This window comes from Rhinolophus ferrumequinum, chromosome 20, assembly GCF_004115265.2.
Source record: "Rhinolophus ferrumequinum isolate MPI-CBG mRhiFer1 chromosome 20, mRhiFer1_v1.p, whole genome shotgun sequence".
NCBI lineage: Eukaryota > Metazoa > Chordata > Mammalia > Chiroptera > Rhinolophidae > Rhinolophus > Rhinolophus ferrumequinum.
In genome coordinates this window covers 46,507,493-46,526,563 of record NC_046303.1, presented here as the reverse complement: position 1 = coordinate 46,526,563, position 19,071 = coordinate 46,507,493, and the positions used below count along the sequence as shown (strand labels likewise).

Genomic DNA, 19,071 nt, shown 5'->3' with positions numbered 1-19,071 from the left:
GGCGGAATTAGACATTTCTTACTTTGTGTCTTCCCTATATTCTCCTCACAAAGAAGGCTCTTTCCCTTGGCATGACTATAAATGACAGAATGTTGCCTGTTTCTTAGAAAATTTGTATCAGAAATTGTCAACTTTAAAAGAACCTGGCAAACTACATTGAACAGAATCACTGTAGAAACACTCCCTGGCCATCGGCCTGGGTTCTTCCCACAGGACCTTGGTTGGCAAGTCTAAGAAAAGGGGGTCTGCAGAAAATCAGACTACAGGGTCACTTTGTTCGTGCATGGGGAATGACATTGTCTCTCACCCCAGGAAACCTTTGGCAAGTTGCACAGAAACTGTGCCTGCCAACCGCCCGGCCCACTCAGAGTTGAGACACTAAACAACTGTCCGTCTCCTGTCCCCCCAAAATCAAAGTGTGGAGTTTGACTAGAAAACCACCAGTGTATGTCGATTTTCTTCTAGAATTATGCAATGTTGTTGTGTAGTTTGCACCGAAATCTGAGGGAACCACAATGACTAGTAAAACTGTGGCCTGAACATCGTCTTAGCCTCTGCCTCTCGATTTGACCATAGTGGTGTTCAGCTGATAGAGCGGGAAGAAGAAGTGTGCATTTTTTATGAAAAAATAAATATCCAAGAGAAAATGAAACGAACTGCAGAAACTGAAATACATGTCCTGGAGGAAAAGATCCGATTCCTGAAACTGAAGATTGCTGAGAAGCAAAGGCAGATTCATGTGACCAAGCAACTGCTGCCAGCCAAGAAGTCCCTGGATGCCCACGTGGCAGTGCTCCAGATCCAGGTGGGCAAGTGTTCAGGGGACACTTCCGGGACATTTGCTGATTTTTTCTCTTCCATTATTGGTTTGTAGGTCGTACCTGTAAGAACCCATCTAAGTTAAATGTCTTGTTTCAAAACGCCTTGGCACACTGCCACAGGGTGGTATCTAAGCTTCAGGCAGCTGAGCTACAGATTATCTTTCGTGATTCACCCTCCCACCCCCGCCTCCCGCCCCCGCCCTGCATGAAGCATTTTCTGCCTTTCCTGGAATGCTGACCCTCCCAAATCTCAACTCTAACTCAGCTTCCTCATAGCGCAAATTCTTTATTTTACTGTTAACCAGCATAATTTCTTCATAATTTCTTCTTCTGATGTTTGCTGGAAAGACCTTGGGGACCATCTAACTCTCTTATTTTTAGAACTTTTGCCCTCTGGAGCCAAGATCGCTGTTTGTTATTAATTGGCAATCACATATAATTAGACTCCTTATTAACCCATGTAGTTTCCCTGTAATTTAATAGCCTGGCCTCTGACATGGCCTTCTTAAAAGTGGAATAAAGCCAAAAAGTTTAAACATGAAATAACAAATAAAAGAAAGAAAGAGAATAAAGCTACTTTCTTCACATGTAGTAATTGCAGTTTTTTTCTTAAGGAAACTATAAGAAAAAATTAGGCTAAAAAATTGTGGCTTAAACTTTTTTCCATTGACTTGATATAGGAACAAATTTTAGCCTATAACAAGTTGTCTAAAATGTCAGGTTTGCTTTCAGATTTTTTTCTGATTACAAAATTGAGACATGTTCAGTTAGTAAAGTTTTGAAAAACATAAAATTTTTAAAGAAGAAAATAAAATTCCATCCCCAAGATATAAGCACTATTAAAATTATCAAAAATCTGGAAGAGATCCTTCTAGTCTTTTTCTAGGTGTACAAATAAATGGCTTTCATTAGCTCATGCTGTAAACACAGCTCTGGGTCCTGCTTTTTAAATGTAATCATGTCCTGGGGATTCACAGGACTTGTGGGACTGGATGATGGATCTACTTTCATATTTTATGGCACTTGAATGTGTGTGTGCTACGTAGATGACAGGATCTTTCATTTTGCACAAATATGCCACGGTTCTGATTCCAGTGTTTGTTTTTTAGCCATAAGTTCTCCCATTCACTTCTTCAGTTAAGTGTAGCCCTGGCTTGGATGGATTGTCTGGAACATTCCCCACACCTCCCACAGGTCTCCCTCAGGATTCCTGTGACACAGGCATCTAGTGAGGTTTGTTTGGGGGACCCCCACATCAGCTTGCGCACACAGTGCCTGGTCCACTTGGGTGCCATTCAGTGCAGACTTAGGGCTCACTCCTTGTTCAGCTCGCACCTATGCAAAATCATTCATGCAAGGCCTTGGTCGGTGAACTGACTTTACTGAAGATTTGGAGCAACAGTGTAAGAGGGTACATTACAGAAATGCAAAGCACTTCAAGTTAAATATCAGACATCCACGTCCTTCAAAGTTTCATAGGGCCACTCCAGACCAGGAACAGTCCCCAGGGTATCTTACCCCATGCAGCATCCTAGCCTGGCTCCATTTCACTGGCTTGTCTTTCAGTCTTTCCCACCACCACCAGCCCCACCTACCTCCCCCAGGCCCTTCATACTTGTCTCATTCCATTTTACAGAATAATTTAGCTCTCCCTAGCTCTCCCAAAGCAGTTTTAGGGCCATCTTTGCTCATACTAAACTATCAAGATGCCCAGCAGAACAAAAAAACTAAATTCAATAAAATCCACAACAGAATAACTTCACTCTCTACTCTGTAAACATTTCATTTGTGTTAATTGCAAATAAATACTTCTAGTCAATGGATATAATTAGTTGTTCTTAAAATATATTTTTTGTTCCAGCCAATCCATCTAAATCAGGACTACACTTATTGAAAAAGTGAATGGGAGAACCCACGGCTAAAAACTGTATATGACATTTTATTATATCAAACCAATTATTTGGTGTGAGCTATGAATGCAGTTTACCCAAGAGGAAATATTATGCGTTTAACAACAGTACTGGACTATCTGATGTGAACCTTTACCATTTTGACTGCATATGAAATGAGACATAGGGACTATGTGTTATCACCAGTTACTATTCTCCCAGAGTTAGTTCTAAGCTTCAGAACTGTTGAATACAAAGTCCCCCATTAGTCTTCACTTAATTATTTGTCTATTCAGCACGAATCACGTGGGCACTTTGAAGGACCTGATGTGAAATTTCGGGCTTCGGACAAGCCATTTTTGTACCCTGCCTTGTAGTTCTGGGTCCCTGTCATATCCTGTTATCTGTAAAAGCTGCAGTGTTTTGTGTTTTTCTCAAAGTCTTCTCATTTTTGCATCATTTTTGGAATTCTCTTATGGTTTGCATTTTTCAGTTGCTTGAAACAGTTTTTAATCATCCAACAGTCTAACCCAAGGATTATTGTGAGTCATATTTTCCTGATGCTTGCAATAAGAGGTCCCTTTTAGGGATCTTGGAAGTCACATGAACTATTTTAGAACACAAGAACACTATTTTATAAGGAAAAAGTGAACAGTTTTTCCTCAAAGGCCCATGGGGAAATATGACCAACCAAGGCACCACTTTGATAATAAGTAAGCACCATGTTTTGTTTCCTATTTAATTTCCTAATTAAGAGAAGGAAACATTAATTGTTGTTAATCATAATACAACGAATGCTTAATTACACATAGGTGCGTACCATGGTTCCCTGCAAATAAGACCTGACCAGACCATCAGCTCTAATGCATCTTTTGGAACAAAAATTAATATAAGAACCGGTCTTATTTTACTATAATATAAAGACCCGGTCTAATATTATATTATATTATATTATATTATATTATATTATATTATATTATATTATATTATATATACGGGGTCTTATATTAATTTTTGCTCCAAAAGACACATTAGAGTTGATGGTCAGGCTAGGTCTTATTTGCAGGGAAACACGGTACTTTAACTCCATATTAAGGGAAAAAAACTCAGTGTAGCTGCTACTTCTACTTGGGAGTAGCCATATTTCTTCATCCACCTCCAAAGTCTCATCAAATCCACAAATATATTTATACATAAAACATTATATTGGGTGTTCGGCAAAAAGAGAAATAATCCAGGCTATTCTTCCCAGACTGTGCATTATGTTGACCTACTAATTAAGAATTTATTCTCTGGGAGGAAGCCATTAAAGCTATTTTCAGAAAGGGTTTAAAACTGGAGTGTAGTATGTTGTCTACCTGGTGTGTTGTCCACTTTGGCCTCTGTAACAACCTGCAATAAAGAAGTTAAGTCTGTATAGTTTGAGCTCTGCAACCAAACATCCCATGAGTATAACATGAAGTGGGAAGTAATCAAAAGGCTGGTTGTAAACTCAGCTTTTACTTTGATGACTCAGGAGTTACCACCTTGCCTGGTAGAGTCAGTTACAGACATCCTCCTGATCCCATGAGTGAGCAAAAGCGTTGCTTAAGTCCCATGAGAGCATGTTCAGAGTTCTCCTCCACCTTTGCCTGTGTTGGTCCTAGTGAAAGACACTAAAGACCTTGGGCTACTAGATTTTAAGATTTACTGAGCAAAAGAGTTAGTTTTGAAGTTAATGTTTCTTTCTTGTTTAATAGTTTTCACAGTGTACAGACAGAATAAGAGACCTGGAGAAACAGTTTGTAAATCCTGAGGGTAAGAACAGAACGCGCTTCCTTCCAGGAAAAGATATGACTGAAGAAGAAATGATCAAAAAATTAGATGCGGTAAACATTCTTTCTTAAAATAGCATCAGTTAGCCCCTCCTTGGTCAGCGTCACAGATATCTGTACTACTGTCTCATGTTATGCGGACAGATTTATCCCTCATTCTTCTAGCCATTAATATCGTCCTTGCATCGTAATCTAGTAAAAATCTTAATCTCAACTTTAAATGCTTGCCAAAAGGAACAAAAATTGAATGGTTGCAAGATGCCCACTTTGTCTTATAATCCAAAGGAGCAATTTTGGCATCTTGAATGGATTAATTTCTCTTCCTGCTGGTAGTATATCAGAGGAAGGTCAACCCGGAAGCTGAGAGGGCCCTTCTCTGCTCTGGGAGAAAGAGCTCCCAGGGCTGTCTGGAGGGGGTTGGGACAAGGGAAATCTTGACTCAGCTCAGTTCTAAAGACTTTCTAGAGGTCTCTTGGCAACTACAAAAGCGTTGTCTCTTCATTAAGGAGGGTAAATAGTGCTCTAATTAGGAAAGAAGTTGTTGACTTGCATGACATTTTTCCCCCCTTCCTATTGAAATTGTTTTCGTCTGTAGCTGGAACTACAGCTGGCCAAGAAGGAGGAGCAGTTACTGGAAAAGGATTTCATCTACGAGCAGGTCTCCCGGCTCACGGACAGGCTCTGCAGCAAAACGCAGGCCTGCAAGCAGGACACACTGCTCCTGGCCAAGAAGGTCTGTCTGAGACCTTTACCTCTCTTCTGCCTTGCTCCTTTATTGCCATCTGTTTCCCACAGACTGCTTTGTTTAGGAAGCCCTGGGAAGATTAGGCTTTGTGATGAGAGAAACATAAAGATATAAAGTGAAAAATCTAAAGATGACTCTTAGAGAATTGTGCAAAATAAGTTCCAGTCTTGTTCCCTGACTGAATTCACTTTATGGCGTGAAAAACCTAAGCCTTTCAACGACAGTGTACAAGTTTCACTTACCTGGGCACCTACTCAAATATGACAATCATTGTCTTTATATTTCATGTGCCAAGTTAAATCCTTTCCAGTTCCTTGTGAATGGAGAGCTTCACTTCTCCATTGGTCTGCATGGGAACTCAGCCAGCACCCAGACATGCAAGGGGACATTAACAGCAACCGTTACACAAATGGGCCTTATCCCACCATGGGGTGGAGCTACCACCAGGCCCCACTAGTGACGACAGGCCAGGAACAGGGAGCTTCCTAATTTCGAAAGATTAAACTACTCTACCAGGACTGCTGATCCAGAGCTACAGCGTCAGACCGGCACTGCCAGCAGCTACCTTGGAAGGGGCAGCGGCAGGAGGGAAGGACGTTGCACCATTGGGTGGTCAGAGGATCACCTGACCCCTGGGCCCCTTGGAGCCTCCTGCTGTGACAGCACAGGGATTTCAGTCAGTTGGCAGTAGTTACTGAAGCGGCTATGTGCTCCCCTCATGCTGGGCATGGGGGCAGAACCAGAGAGGAAGGCAAACATCGCCCACACCGCCGTCTAGTGCAGGGAGACGGAGAGGAAAATGAATCGTGGGCTCCAGCGGGCAGCAACTCTTCCTCATTCTTCTTTGTCTCCCCTATGCCTAGCGACTACTACACTCTAGAAAAACATTTACTGAATAAGTAAACAGTCAGTCCCATTCTAGAAACAGTTCTGGCACACTAAATAAATATGAAATTATTCTAAATTTCAAGCCTCCTTTGCCATTTTTATTTGGCTTTTACACTTCCGCTCTGATGACTTACGCTGGTAGGCGCATCAGTCCAGCGGCCCTCGTGCAATTCGCAACTTTACCTCATCAAATAAGAGCATTAAGACTTTCTTAGGCTCATGAAGTTTGCCTGACATAGCCCATCCGATGTTTGTTTAAATGTTGCCTTCCTTCCTTTTGCAAAATGAATTTCCCTGTCTTTGGAGACAGTCAGTTTTTGCTGTGGGCTAGCTTGTCAAAGCTGATGGCAGTCTCTCCGGAGGGCAGCAGCAGTGCTAGGGAAATGCAGATGGTGGCTGCTGCGACTGTTCACATAGTCAGGAAGGTTCCAGTACAACTGAGTTCTAGCCTAGGAATTCAGCTCCTCTGTCCTTTCCCCACCTTCTGTGCTCCCTGGCTTTTAAAAATATATATATTTAAAATTATATCTCCTCATAGTAGGCATTGCTAGGAGGTAGAAAGGTGTTCAAATCCCAGATCTGTGATTTATGATCTTGAGAAAGATACGTAAATGACCTTAAAACTGAGATTCCTGACCTGTGGAACGGGTGTGATATTGGCGAAAGTTGTTTTGCAACATTACACAGTCAAGCAGGAGTGGCCTGGTCCCGTGTGGGTGCTCAACAAGACTGCATGGCTTCCCAAGCCTCTCCTCTTTCCTAGAGAGCTTACGGTGCCTCTCCCAAGTTTCCCAAATGAACAGAAAATGGAAAATAGTGGCAAAAACTTAGAGCAACCCAGAATAATGCCATCACTGTTTTGATTTACAGAGAAGGGAGGTTGGCTAATTATACATACACCCAACACTCAAGTGTGCAGTGACTGATTAACAAAATTGAAGAGAGATAATGACGCACCGAAGCTTTAAATGGTAGTCATTTTTATTCAATGTATGCTTCCTAAAAGTTACCGCAGGGTAGAAGAGTTTTAAAAATTTATATTCCCTACTCCCTTAAGGAGGCAAAGTGTATACATAATAATCAGTCATTGCCTTTTCAGCGGCAGGTAAACCATTAGGGCAACATTCCTCGAAGCAAATGTGCAGACAGACCAGTGTGAGCTCTATGAGGAGAGGAGAGGGTGTCAAGGTCAGGCATAGTGTTTGGAAGCTCATATGCACATCTCAACTTACCCGGGTTCAAAGGACTGAAGGATTAAAATAGACTGAATTTACTTATTCCTTCATTCAACAAACATTCAATTTTATTTTTGCTTGGTGCCTCCTATGTTCCAAGCACCATTCTGGACACTGGGAATATGATGAATAAAACAAACAGCCCTCGTTCTCATGAAGAGTGCGGTCTTGTGGGATAACAGATTATATAACCAAATACCCAAATACATACATACGTAATATAACGTCAGTGGTGAAACAGGAGGATATAAATTAAAAATAAAGCAGGATAATATGATAGAGAGCGTTGGCAGCGGGGAGGAGTCACCACTCACTGCCCCACCCTGAAAAGCTGCACTATGGGCTGGAAACCTTGGAGGAACCACCATGTCCAGTATCACTACTATTCTGTCTTTAAAAATCAATTATTCTACTTAGTCCTATGTTTTCATTCTTTTCTGAAAAATAGCTGATGTGAAATGGTAAACACACACACACACGCAACCAGAGTATTTCATTTCAAATTGTTGGTTATTCAGTTCATGCTTGGTTATGACCTAATAATTAGGCATCCGAGGAATTACGATCAATCATAAAAACACGTTGAAGTGTGATAGTTTCCATTACAAATCATTTCAGATGCAGGACCTCTGCTGATTGCCTTATCTAAATAAAGAGTAACTTTTAAATATAGTTTTTGTTCTAGATTTATTTTTGCTGGGTAAGTGACAAATTAATAACATGGCAAAGTTAGGCCAGAACTTAGACATCAGGAACACCCATCCTCCTCTCCTCATCACATCTTAAAAGTACACGGACTTAAAAATGCCCCTCGATGCTATCCACCTGGTAACTTGAGGAACATACCGTGTTTCCCCGAAAATAAGACCTAGCACCATCAGCTCTAATGCATCCTTTGGAGCAAAAATTAATATAAGACCCAGTATTATATTATTTATATTATATTATAATTATATTATAAAGACCCAGTCTTATATTAAAATAAGACCAGGTCTTATATTAATTTTTGCTCCAAAAGACGCTCTAGAGCTGACGGTCCAGCTAGGTCTTATTTTCGGGGAAACTTGGTATCTCTTTCTTTTCCCTCCTTGTCCTTATTGACACAGCTAGGGTGTTGGGCTCAATCGCTGAGGTTTCCCACCCCTCCCCCCATTCTCATTTTCTCTACTTTCTCACTTAAACTCTCCTTCCTTCAGGCAAGTATGACCCCCACCACTATAGACAGCCAGCAGCCCGCCCTTTTTCCACTCTTCATGGAATGTGTGCATAGACTAACGTACATACATTGTTATGGGCTCTTTAATTCTAGATGAATGGCTACCAGAAAAAGATCAAAGATGCTACTGAAAAAATGATGGCTCTTGTTGCTGAGCTGTCCATGAAACAAGCTCTGGCCATTGAACTCCAAAAGGAAGTCAAGGACAAAGAAGACTTCATCTTCTCTTGCAATGCCAGGATAGAAAAGGGTCTGCCACTCAAAAAAGAGATTGAGAAAGAATGGCTGAAAGTACTTCGAGATGAAGAAATGTATCACTTGGCCATTGCTGAAAAGTCTCGGGTAAGTTTTGGCTTCTATGTTGCATTTGTAAAGTGGCCAGGAAGGGCTGTTTTCAGGGCTTTCAATCCTCCCAAAATATAAGAAAAACTTCCCACTCTACCACACGTAGTCCCCAACAGTCGTAAGAAAGAAGTTTTGGGATTTTTAGGTACTATGTGGACAAGTCAAAGTACAACAGTCCAGAGCGCCATGACTGTTGGATACCAGGCTCCACCCACAGTCTCAGGCCCTGGGCTGGGCAGTGAAATACCAGGGACTCGCACCAGTGTGGCAGCAACCAGGTTGGCGATGGTTTTAGCCATAGGTCTCCGATCTCTGTCCTCACACCCCTGCTCAGACCACTCCTCACTCGTCCACATCCACCTGCTGCGGCCACCACAGCATCTTGTGAGGCCTCCTGTATGTCATGGTTGTCACAGCTGTTTGCAGACTCCAACCCTTCTGCAGACCAGAGTCCGCAGTGCCACTGGCCGAGGTCTATCACTCATTCCACCTGCAAGTTGTGTACACAGTTCTTCTGCCTACTCCCACGACCTTTCAATATTCTTAGAATGGAATTAGGCATCTCTTTCTAAGGAGACTACCTCTTGGGATCTACAGTTCACTCCCAGATTGTCAAGTAGACATCCTTGAAAAGGTGACTATTTACTTCCTAAAAGGTACATTCTACACATGCTAGGAATATCTGAAAATAGGGTCTGATCTGTAATTCCCACACTGCCTGGGACTATAAATTTTAGGGCATTCAGATTTTACCTATGGTGTCCCAGCTGTCATTTGCCTGCCTCCACCACTTAGAATTTTTTTTAATGCTGTTAGAGATTCCTCTCTTTTCCAGAAGCACAGGTAGAATCTTGAGGACCCTGAGGCTCAAAGCAAGCCACTGACTATTTCTTACCTCCCATCCTACTTTACTCCTTCTCACTTCCTTTGTAACACTTGCTCACCAGTGACTTACCAAAGGAAATATTGTCCTACTTTTGTCAAAAACAAACACATGGAAATAATTAGTGCTTGATGAAAGATACTGAGATTGGAATATAGTGAATTTAGAGCCCACCAACCAGACGATGATAAACCCTAAACCCCAGGAACAGAGTGATGCTTGAGCAACACGGGTCATTCCAATGAGATGCAATGTGTGAGTGTGTGTGTATGTGTGTGTGTGTGGGGGGGGGGTGACTTCACCCACATAACCTCCTGTCCTGTGGGAGAATATTGGCCAGCACAGCCTAAGACTGCTCAGATCCAGCTGTGTCTGGTGGGCCCTGGGGATGAAGTGACTTCACCAGAATTTTTAACAAACTGAAAAGGAAAAATGATTCTTTGCAGGAATTCTTGGAAACAGATAATCGCCAGCTGCCCAGTGGTGTTTACACAACTGCAGAACCGCGTCCAAATGCCTACATCCCAGAGGCCGAGGCCACTCTTCCTTTGCCAAAACCGTATGGTGCTCTGGCTCCTTTTAAGCCCAGTGAACCTGGGGCCAATATGAGGCACATAAGGAAACCTGTTATAAAGCCAATTGAAATCTGAACATGTGCACCAATCCAGGCTTCTCAAGAATACGCTTCAGCCGGGCTTCCTCATGTCCACAGCTGGAAAATGTCAGCGCAATACTCTAAACTACAGACAAATACAACATCCACAATTAATTAACAACAGAAAGCAACATGGTTTCCTTTTACATCCACTAACTGCTGCATTTTACATGGTGTTGAGTAGAACATACAACTGTCCTACAATTATGTCAAAGCATATATCTGCATTTCCTTCTTTTTCATTCTCTATATTGACTACCTTTCAGAAATATATAGTAGGCCAGGTGCCATAAAAATGCAATAAAAATAAATCAATTTTCAATGAAGTACAGAAATTGGCAGAGTGGTCTTTGTTTATTAAAGACAAACAAATGCTGTTCAATATACTGACTTTAAAGAAAGAGATAGAATCTTTGAAAAGAAAAACATTCCAAGTATCACAGGGGCTTAACTCACTATTAAATAAACAGTTACATTTGAAGTAAATGTTGGTAAATCTAACTCAATTAAAAAGGAACAGGGAGCAGGTTAGCTCAGTTGGTTAGAGCCCAGTGCTCTTAACAACAAGGTTGCCAGTTTGACCCCCACATGGGCCACTGTGAGCTGCAGCCTCTACAAATAGATTGAAACAACTACTTGACTTGGAGTTGATGAGTCCTGGAAAAACACACTTAAAATAAATAAAAGTTAAAAAAAAAAAAAGGAGTAGGGAAGCTTATCATTTTAAAAATGATTTTATGGTGATTCTTTTTACAAGAATCCTTTTGCTACCAAAATAATTATGCCTTAATTTATCTTTCTTATAAATCTAAATTTTTCACAATGTTGTATGCAGATAAACTCTTGATTATTTTAAGTTCTAATACCAGATTTTTCAAAATTTCAACAAACATATTTGTAACTTGGCATGTGAAAGAGTTGAAAATGAGGCCAGTTCCATTTATTTCATTACTGTAATTTTATTGCATTTCATCCAAGTATATTCCTAATTCTGTTTTTACTTTTTTTCATGAATACACAAGTAGATTTGAAACCTGTGATTTCACATTCGTTAATATGCCCAAACTATCTTTATTTCATACTGGTATCAGTTATGAGTTTTATTTCACAACTCTGGGTGTGAGAAATACCCCATTCCTTTATTTTGCTAAATCAAACAAAATCTGTCCTAAGCCCCATCCTGCCAGATTGGAGGGGAATTTAATCTCATTCTCAGTCTTCCTGAATCTAACCAGAATGCTTTGTGAAGCTACCGAAAAGCAATTCCTTGGGAGTGCCAGTGCCTAAGTACCACTGTATAAGACAGTGGTTAATACAAAGAAATGCTGCATAAACACAGTTCCTGTGTTGTAGGAATTAGTAATCACATTAGGGATTCAAAAAAGATACACATAGGAAGCTTAGCAACATAAGACTGGAAACATAATTCTTAAAAATCACAAAGGGATGGATATTTAAGTATTACAACTGTGTGCTACTGGTTCAGAGAGGCAAGATGCCATGTGTGCTGGAAAGGCCAGGGTCACAGTCCGATGGAACTTCTTACCTGGCCCTTTAGCATAAATAAAACTTTCATAGGTGGAGAGGGGATTCCAGGCCTGGGCAACAGCCTGAGCAAGGCTTGGAAGTAAAACGAGAGAAGTTGTGTTCAAGGCCCAGCGAACTGGGATGGCTGGGACAGAATGTTCACGCCGGGGAACTGTCTGCGCCCAGGATCAGGGAGACCTCGAACTTGAGTTTGGATTTCATCCCATAACGAATGGCAAGTTATTAAGCTAGTGTTGTCTCAAATATAAGTCAGATGATTAGGCTCTAGAAAGCGACTGAAACAACCCAGGTGGGAAAAGAAAAGGGTAGGGCACGAAAAATAATGACTTCATCAAGAGAAAAAAATCAGCACTGCCTTGCTGATAAAGGCTCCAAGATTTTGAGCCTCAGTGAGCATGAAGGATTTGGCCCAAAACGGGATTTCTACAGGAGAGGACCATTTTTAGAACACAATCTTGATTTTAGAAAAAAGTTGAATTATTATACCAGCTATTGATATTGATAATGATTTAAATCTCACAAATTCATTGAGGGAAACAGTGTGAAGAGAGAAAAGCAAAGGATTATGGGCTGACCCCAGGCAGCAACGCGATTTATGGGTTAGGATGAAGTCCCTGTAGGAGAGAGGGAAAAAAGAAGTGGGAGAACTAGTTAGATGTCATGAGGTGCCCTGGGGGAACGTGTTCATGGACTCATGATTTCTGGCTGGAATAAAAAGGCTATATGTTCAAAGAACAAAAGGGTCAGGCCCAAACTTTCAGTGTTTCGTTTCTTTTCTTTTAATCAGATACATCTAAATCAAACTTTTATAAATATAAAAAGCTTAAAAACATCAAATACAGTTCCATCTGAACCATCACAAAAACAAATCCTACTCTAAATACTGTATATACAAACTGCTGTATGTTGCAAATTCTTCTCTACTAGAAATGGCAGATTTGACTTCGTCCAAATTCAGTTTTTTAAAAAGTACCTTCTTGCCAGATACAGTTTTTGTGCAGCATTTAATTTTTCCACTTGTCATATGTTTTTTTTCAATGACACATCGGGTGTCTGTTTTTCTAAGCACTGTTCCCTACATTTTTAAAGGGGATTTTATTTCAGAGTGCAACAGGCACGAGCTCTTGGCCAATGAAGCCACCAGGAAGATAAGCCACCAGGAAGAGCCTTACTTATGCCACTGCAGCCCTTGGACTGCCTGTCATCTCTCCACACTTGACTGCTCCTCTGCTATTCAAAACTGAGATGAGGCACTGCAGTTTAGTTCTCTCTGAACAAGTACCGAACTGAAATTCAGATGGCTCCACCCGGTGTTCTCATTTTGGTCCCCAATTTTAAATATTGCTAAAGAATAGAAGTAGAGCTGATGAGCACGATTAAACATTGGAAGCTGATCAACTGTACTTTCTTTTTTATAAGCCTAGAAGCATCATGGTGTGTTTCAGAGCTGCTTCCTCCACAAACCTGGCATCCACGTTATCGTGTCCTTCAAAAGCATACAGTGCTGCGGGGAAGGAAGGAGAGAAAAGAGTTACTATGAAGCCATGGAACATTTATAATGTTGTTCCCACAGCTTGCTGAAGTAAGAAGTATTTTATATTTTAACAAAACTCATTATTCCGAGACGGTGTTGTTAAAATGTATTAAAACTCAGCACCAAGAAAGGTCATTTGCATCGACCAAATTGGTTTTTAACCTCTGAAACCCTTCTAAACCTCAGAGGTGATTATTCCTTTGGTAATTTACTCTAGATAAATTGGGTATGGCTAATTAAAACCGAATGCAATAAGGGCCCACTGACGGGTATTTTGGAAAGGAAAGCGTGCACAGAAATAAATAGGGACTGACTGATGTGTCAAGGAAAAAGCACGAAAACTCTGAGAGCAGGAGTGAGTTACCTTGACTGGAAGATTCTAGATCTGTCAATGTTTCAATGAAGTAGTTGAGAGGCAGAAATTCTATACTAAATGATGACTTGTCAATCCTAGAACTCTGAGGCTAAAAAAGAAACCATTTCTGGTATTAGTTGACTCTCTAAAACAAGCACAAACTTTTTTTTGAAAGTGGTAAGAACTACAATTGCTGCCCATATAGGTATGCTGAAATGAGCCAACAGGATCCAAAAAACATTAGTGGAGCTGTGCTTTCACACCGACCCACCTGTTTCTTATAGTTCTGAAGCAGTCGCTTCACATGGTTCCGGGAAATAATGTTAGAACTCATAGGATGATCCCAAAGCCGACAGATCTTCTGACCAATAAGCTATGATGCAAATTGAAAATAGGTCAAGGAGGATTTCAGGGCAGTGAAAATACACCATATGATACCCTAATGATGGCTACATTTCATGCATTTGTCCAAACTCATAGGATGAACACCACCGAGTGAATCCTAGTGTTAACTATGGACTTTGGGTGATTGTGATGCATCGGTGTAGGTTCCTTAACTGTAACAAATGGTCCCCTCTGGTGGGGATGTTGATAACTGAGGCGGCTATGCAGGCATTGGGGGAGGGGTACATGGAAAATCTCTTACCTTCCACTCGATTTTTTTTTTTTTTTGCTGTGAATCCTAAACTACTCTAAAAAAGAATAAAGTCAATAATAAAAATAAAAGGATGGAAAAATATGTAAAAGAGAATATAGCTTACACTGCATTAAGTAATATACCTTATATCTATTCATAACTTTAAAAATATTATTCCAATGTAGCTAGTTAGTCTAAAAGGCCATTTATGGTTAATGACCCTTGGAGAAAGGCCATTTACTAGGAGGAATGCTTCTGAATTTTGAAAAAATACTCTGAGGAAATACAACCCTGAGGGAAGAAGTCTATGCACTGAGGTTGACAAATTCTTTTTCTGAAATGGACTTCATCTGCTACTCTTCAAAACTGGGGGTCTGCATGTCAACCCGAAGTGATGTTTTAATATCATATTATAAAAAAACTAAAGGTTATAGACATGTTCTCTGCCAATGTCTTGCCTGGAAAATTTTAATTCCCTAAGAGTATGAGGCAAAAACATCAAATTTAGAGCCCAAACTACATGTGCAGAGACCATCCCCAAAGAGATCCAGCCAAGGGAAATGCGCTTTGTTTTCTAGTCTTGCCTTTGCTTCAGCAAGCCCGTGAGGGGGAAAGGCTGTGACAAACAACCGGATTAGGTAGAGAAAGACAATGGACATCCCTTCATTGGGAGGATTGTGGGAGGATCGCGCCAGAGGTACAAGTGCGCAAGGTATGTAAACAGCACACAGAGTGAGCTGGCCAGGGCTCTCAGGGTGAGGACATTGGCAGAGTCAGAGGCCCTGAAGCCCTCGCTGTGGAATTTCGTATTTTCATAGTATTTTCGACTCTGAGAGCTAATGTCTCCCACACAAACAAGGAGTGACTATATAATCCTTTCCCTCATGTTACTAGTTCTTCCTTCGACCCAGGAATGTTTTCCTGCCCTGGTAGAAATGACAGTGGGAGGAAATGAAGTTCCAGAACCTTCTGACCTCACCTGTATTTAAATTTCTTATCAGTTTAAATTCCAAAAGCACCTGTTTCCCCTTTCCCTCCCCTCAGGCTCACAGATGTAAATATTAGTGCAGTTTCCTAAAAGGAAAACATGGCTAAATGTTTCAGGTGAGCTGTGCCAAAGCAGTCTAAAGCCAGAGGAGCAAGCACTCTGCAGGCCCAGTGGGAACAGCCGACAGAGGGTGGGGATGGATGGGATTTCTTGGAAAGGGCTGACAAGTGAAACAATTCAATTGGCATTAGCCCAAATCAAGTAAATGCTCTTTCTGTAAGGAGAAACTGAAGGAGGTTCATGCCAAGGCTTAGGGAGAAAATAAAATATAATTCAGGATTACCGGTGGAAGCCGCACGATGATGCTGAATTTCAGTTTTTCATTTTTCTCTGTGTTGTCCAGATCTACAAGAAAGTTAAATTGGCAAACAAAAGAGAAATCTCCATTTTAATATCTGAACAAGCTAATAATACTTCATCCTGACAACACATACCCCAGCCAGTATTCTCCAGCTAAATCAAACAATGCTTTGAAAATTTTAGTTTGTATCTCTCTGAATAAAGGGAATTTTTAAATGAAGCTGTTTCTATATTTCATGGAATGGTAACAGGCTGCCTGCCAGTCACAAAGCAATTTTACTGACTAACTTAAAACAGAAGGTACCTTGAGGAATTGGAAATCCTTTAATATCTAATAACACAACTCATCTTTAAAATACAACTGAGTCATTTAAGTGAGAGTGATTACACTACAGACCGTATGTGAAGTTCAAATCCACATAAGCCCTGTATTTCTCACTTGCTTTGCTTTCCAAGTCTAACTTTGCCATGACAGAGTCATTCAGCTGAACGTAAGCCATTTCATGACATTTTCTTGAGAAACAAGCCTTCAGAGCCTCCTATCCCCAAGTGTTCTCATGTACAGAAAAGGAATCTAATAACTGTGTGTGGACTGAGAAGTTGTTTGGGGTCTCTTGAAGGGTAAAGGCTCTTTAAATTAGTCAAAGGATGGTTACAAGAAATGAGCTATACTCAGAAGGACCAGCTGTATGATTTGTGGCCCCCTAAAAAGAGGAGACCCTTGTTCAAATACTAAGAATTTCAAGACTCAATGCGAAGCATTAACCTTCTGAGTTGCAGCAGGGCCCCTGTGTCACCATCATGCCTGGTGGTGCTCAGAGCGGTGCGTGCCCTCGGTCAAGTGCAGAGCCTCTTACCTTCCATGAGCCTTGTGACAGCTGTCTCTGTGAGAAGCAACACCCCGTTATCGATGTAATGCAGCAGGTTGTGCAGAGGGAGACAGTGGACGCCAAGGACAATGTGCAGAGTGTGGAAACCTAGAATGAGATTGGGGAAGGTGAACACAGCCATCTGGCATCACCAGCCTCCCAGATAGAATGAAATCGATGGTGCAATAAAGCACTTCGCACACCTCACAGGAATGGCAGCAGCGAGGTGGTCTTCTTGAGTTCTCTTCTGGAACTTACCACAAATTGAACATCTATAACACATCAAAGGACTCTCTGCTCATCACACAGAACAGCTAAGAGGCTCATACAAGGATTACTCGAAGGTGGGCAAACTGGGTGGAAGAGGGAAGGGAGCGGAGTAGAGATGGGGCCTGCATCTGCAGCTGCAGAAATGCAGGGGGCCCCAGGATAGAACAGAGATCACAAGAGCCAGGAGGTGGGCTCTTTCCCTGCGTACCACAGCTGATCTCTCCTGCTTAGAAAGCAGCATATCCAGGGTTTGAGGCAGTAACCTCAGCTGAGACCTCCAGCTGGGCCCTAGGTCCAACAAACAACAAAAACTCCATACCTGGGCCTCTCCCCCCACTCTCCAAATCCTACCCCTCCCCTTTCAGAGACTCAAGGTGGCCCCTGAACTGAGTAGTGTCAGATTACAGAGGAGCCCTGGTGCTCAGGATCTGGGAAGACCCGGCTTGACCCAGGGAAGAGGCTGGAAAAATGTGACACTCCTGGGTAGGGAGAGAGGAGACTCCTCCATCCCCAGCCCCCACCCTTTCTGGCCTGCCTAGGGTAGGGCAATTACAACTGTGGAGACACTCCCAGGGATCAGCACTAGGCGGCAGACGTAGCTCTGGGCTTTCAGCAGCTCAGAAATCTCCTGGCCTCCACACACACACACACACACACACACACACACACACACCAAAAGAAGTGCCCTAAGACTCAGGAGACCTGGGCACAGGGCTGGCTGTGGTGCTCTCAGTGCGCTTATGTGCAGGCGAGAGCAGACACTGCACTGACTTTGTAAAAACTATCATCCAGACCCCATAGCCCCTCTCATCTATAACTGCAGTCCCAGTGTCACTCTGGGTGACAGGTGGCCTGCTCTGCCTGTACAAGACGTAGAGGACTCTTTGGTACAGCACAGGACAACCTGGAGAGTACTTGGGGGGCTGAAGCCAAGACTGGTGCAGCTTTTCTTTCTTTTCTTTTTTTCTTTTTTTTGTATTTCTGATACTTTTGCCTGTGTTGAGTGTGGGTTATCTGTTCTTTTTATATGTGAGTGTATTTGGTTTTTTCTTTGTTGGTGTTGTTGTTGTTGTTGTGCTTTGTGATTTGCTTTGTTCTGAAATTACCCTACACCAGGGCCCAGCCAAGAGACACAAGATTCAACACAACCAGAGGCCAACTCCAGACGAAATCAGAGTACTACCACGTTTGACCTACAAGTGACACACCCAGAGGGAATTCTCTACAGGCACAAGATCCCATAGGGGTCAAGCCTCATTTAAGTGGTCAACCCTCACTCAAGAGAACACCCTGCAGTGGGCAGAGCCAAGTCTCACAACTAGTCAGCCTAGTTGTGAGTAGGAGTCAACCCCACCTACTCAAAAGTGAAAAGCAATTAAAGATCAACTTTAACAGCACAAGAGTCACCTTTGGAGCACACGCACAGGAGAACAGGGAAGTGGTGCAAGTCAAATATAAAGGAAACATCCTACTTAAGATCACCCAGCAAAGACCAAGAACCCTAGGAAACCTACCCAATACATCGAAGCAAACACAGACTGTCAGCCAGAATGGGGAAATAAAAAAACATGTCCCAAATAAAAAAACAGAAGAAATCTCCAGAATTGGAACCAAATGAAATTGAGGTAACCAATGTATCACAGACAGAGTTAAGAACACTGATGATAAGAATGTTTAAGGAGTCAAGTTACGACATAAGGTAGTATAGAGAAATCATATAGAACAACAAGTTACAACTAAAGAACACAATAACTGAAATAAAGAACACATTTCAAGGAATTACTGGTAGGTTAAATGATGCAGATGATTGAATCAGTGACTTAGCAGACAAGTTAGCAGAGATCACCCAAGTGGAACAACAAAAGGAAAAAGAAAAGAAAAAAAAAACAATGAAAATGGTTTAAGAGACCTCTGAGATAACATCAACTGCAACAACATGCACATTGTAGGAATACCAGAAGGTGAAGACAAGGAGCAAGGGATCAAGAACATATTTGAAGTAATAATGACTGAAAACTT

The 19,071-nt window shown here is 41.7% G+C and overlaps 2 protein-coding genes across 4 annotated transcripts in view; one reads left to right on the top strand and one right to left on the bottom strand.

Moving 5' to 3' along the window:
• Positions 1-10,821, top strand: part of CCDC146 (coiled-coil domain containing 146) — a 116,826-nt gene extending 106,005 nt beyond the window's left edge. For both annotated transcript variants that reach the window (XM_033088668.1, XM_033088669.1), the window contains exons 15-19: positions 577-805; positions 4,450-4,578; positions 5,120-5,257; positions 8,702-8,950; positions 10,283-10,821. In XM_033088668.1, coding sequence (XP_032944559.1) covers positions 577-805; positions 4,450-4,578; positions 5,120-5,257; positions 8,702-8,950; positions 10,283-10,486 — 949 coding nt within the window. In that variant the 3' untranslated portion in view covers positions 10,487-10,821. The remainder of the gene's footprint in view (positions 1-576; positions 806-4,449; positions 4,579-5,119; positions 5,258-8,701; positions 8,951-10,282) is intronic.
• Positions 10,822-11,448: 627 nt separating this feature from the next.
• GSAP (gamma-secretase activating protein) overlaps positions 11,449-19,071 on the bottom strand; it is a 124,462-nt gene continuing 116,839 nt past the window's right edge. Inside the window, exons 27-31 of one of the 2 annotated variants that reach the window (XM_033088712.1) lie at positions 16,771-16,890; positions 15,897-15,958; positions 14,200-14,301; positions 13,938-14,037; positions 11,449-13,543 (exon numbers count right to left, since the gene is read on the bottom strand). In XM_033088712.1, the coding sequence (XP_032944603.1) occupies positions 13,452-13,543; positions 13,938-14,037; positions 14,200-14,301; positions 15,897-15,958; positions 16,771-16,890 (476 nt within the window). In that variant the 3' untranslated portion in view covers positions 11,449-13,451. The remainder of the gene's footprint in view (positions 13,544-13,937; positions 14,038-14,199; positions 14,302-15,896; positions 15,959-16,770; positions 16,891-19,071) is intronic. The other variant, XM_033088713.1, reaches the window with a different exon arrangement.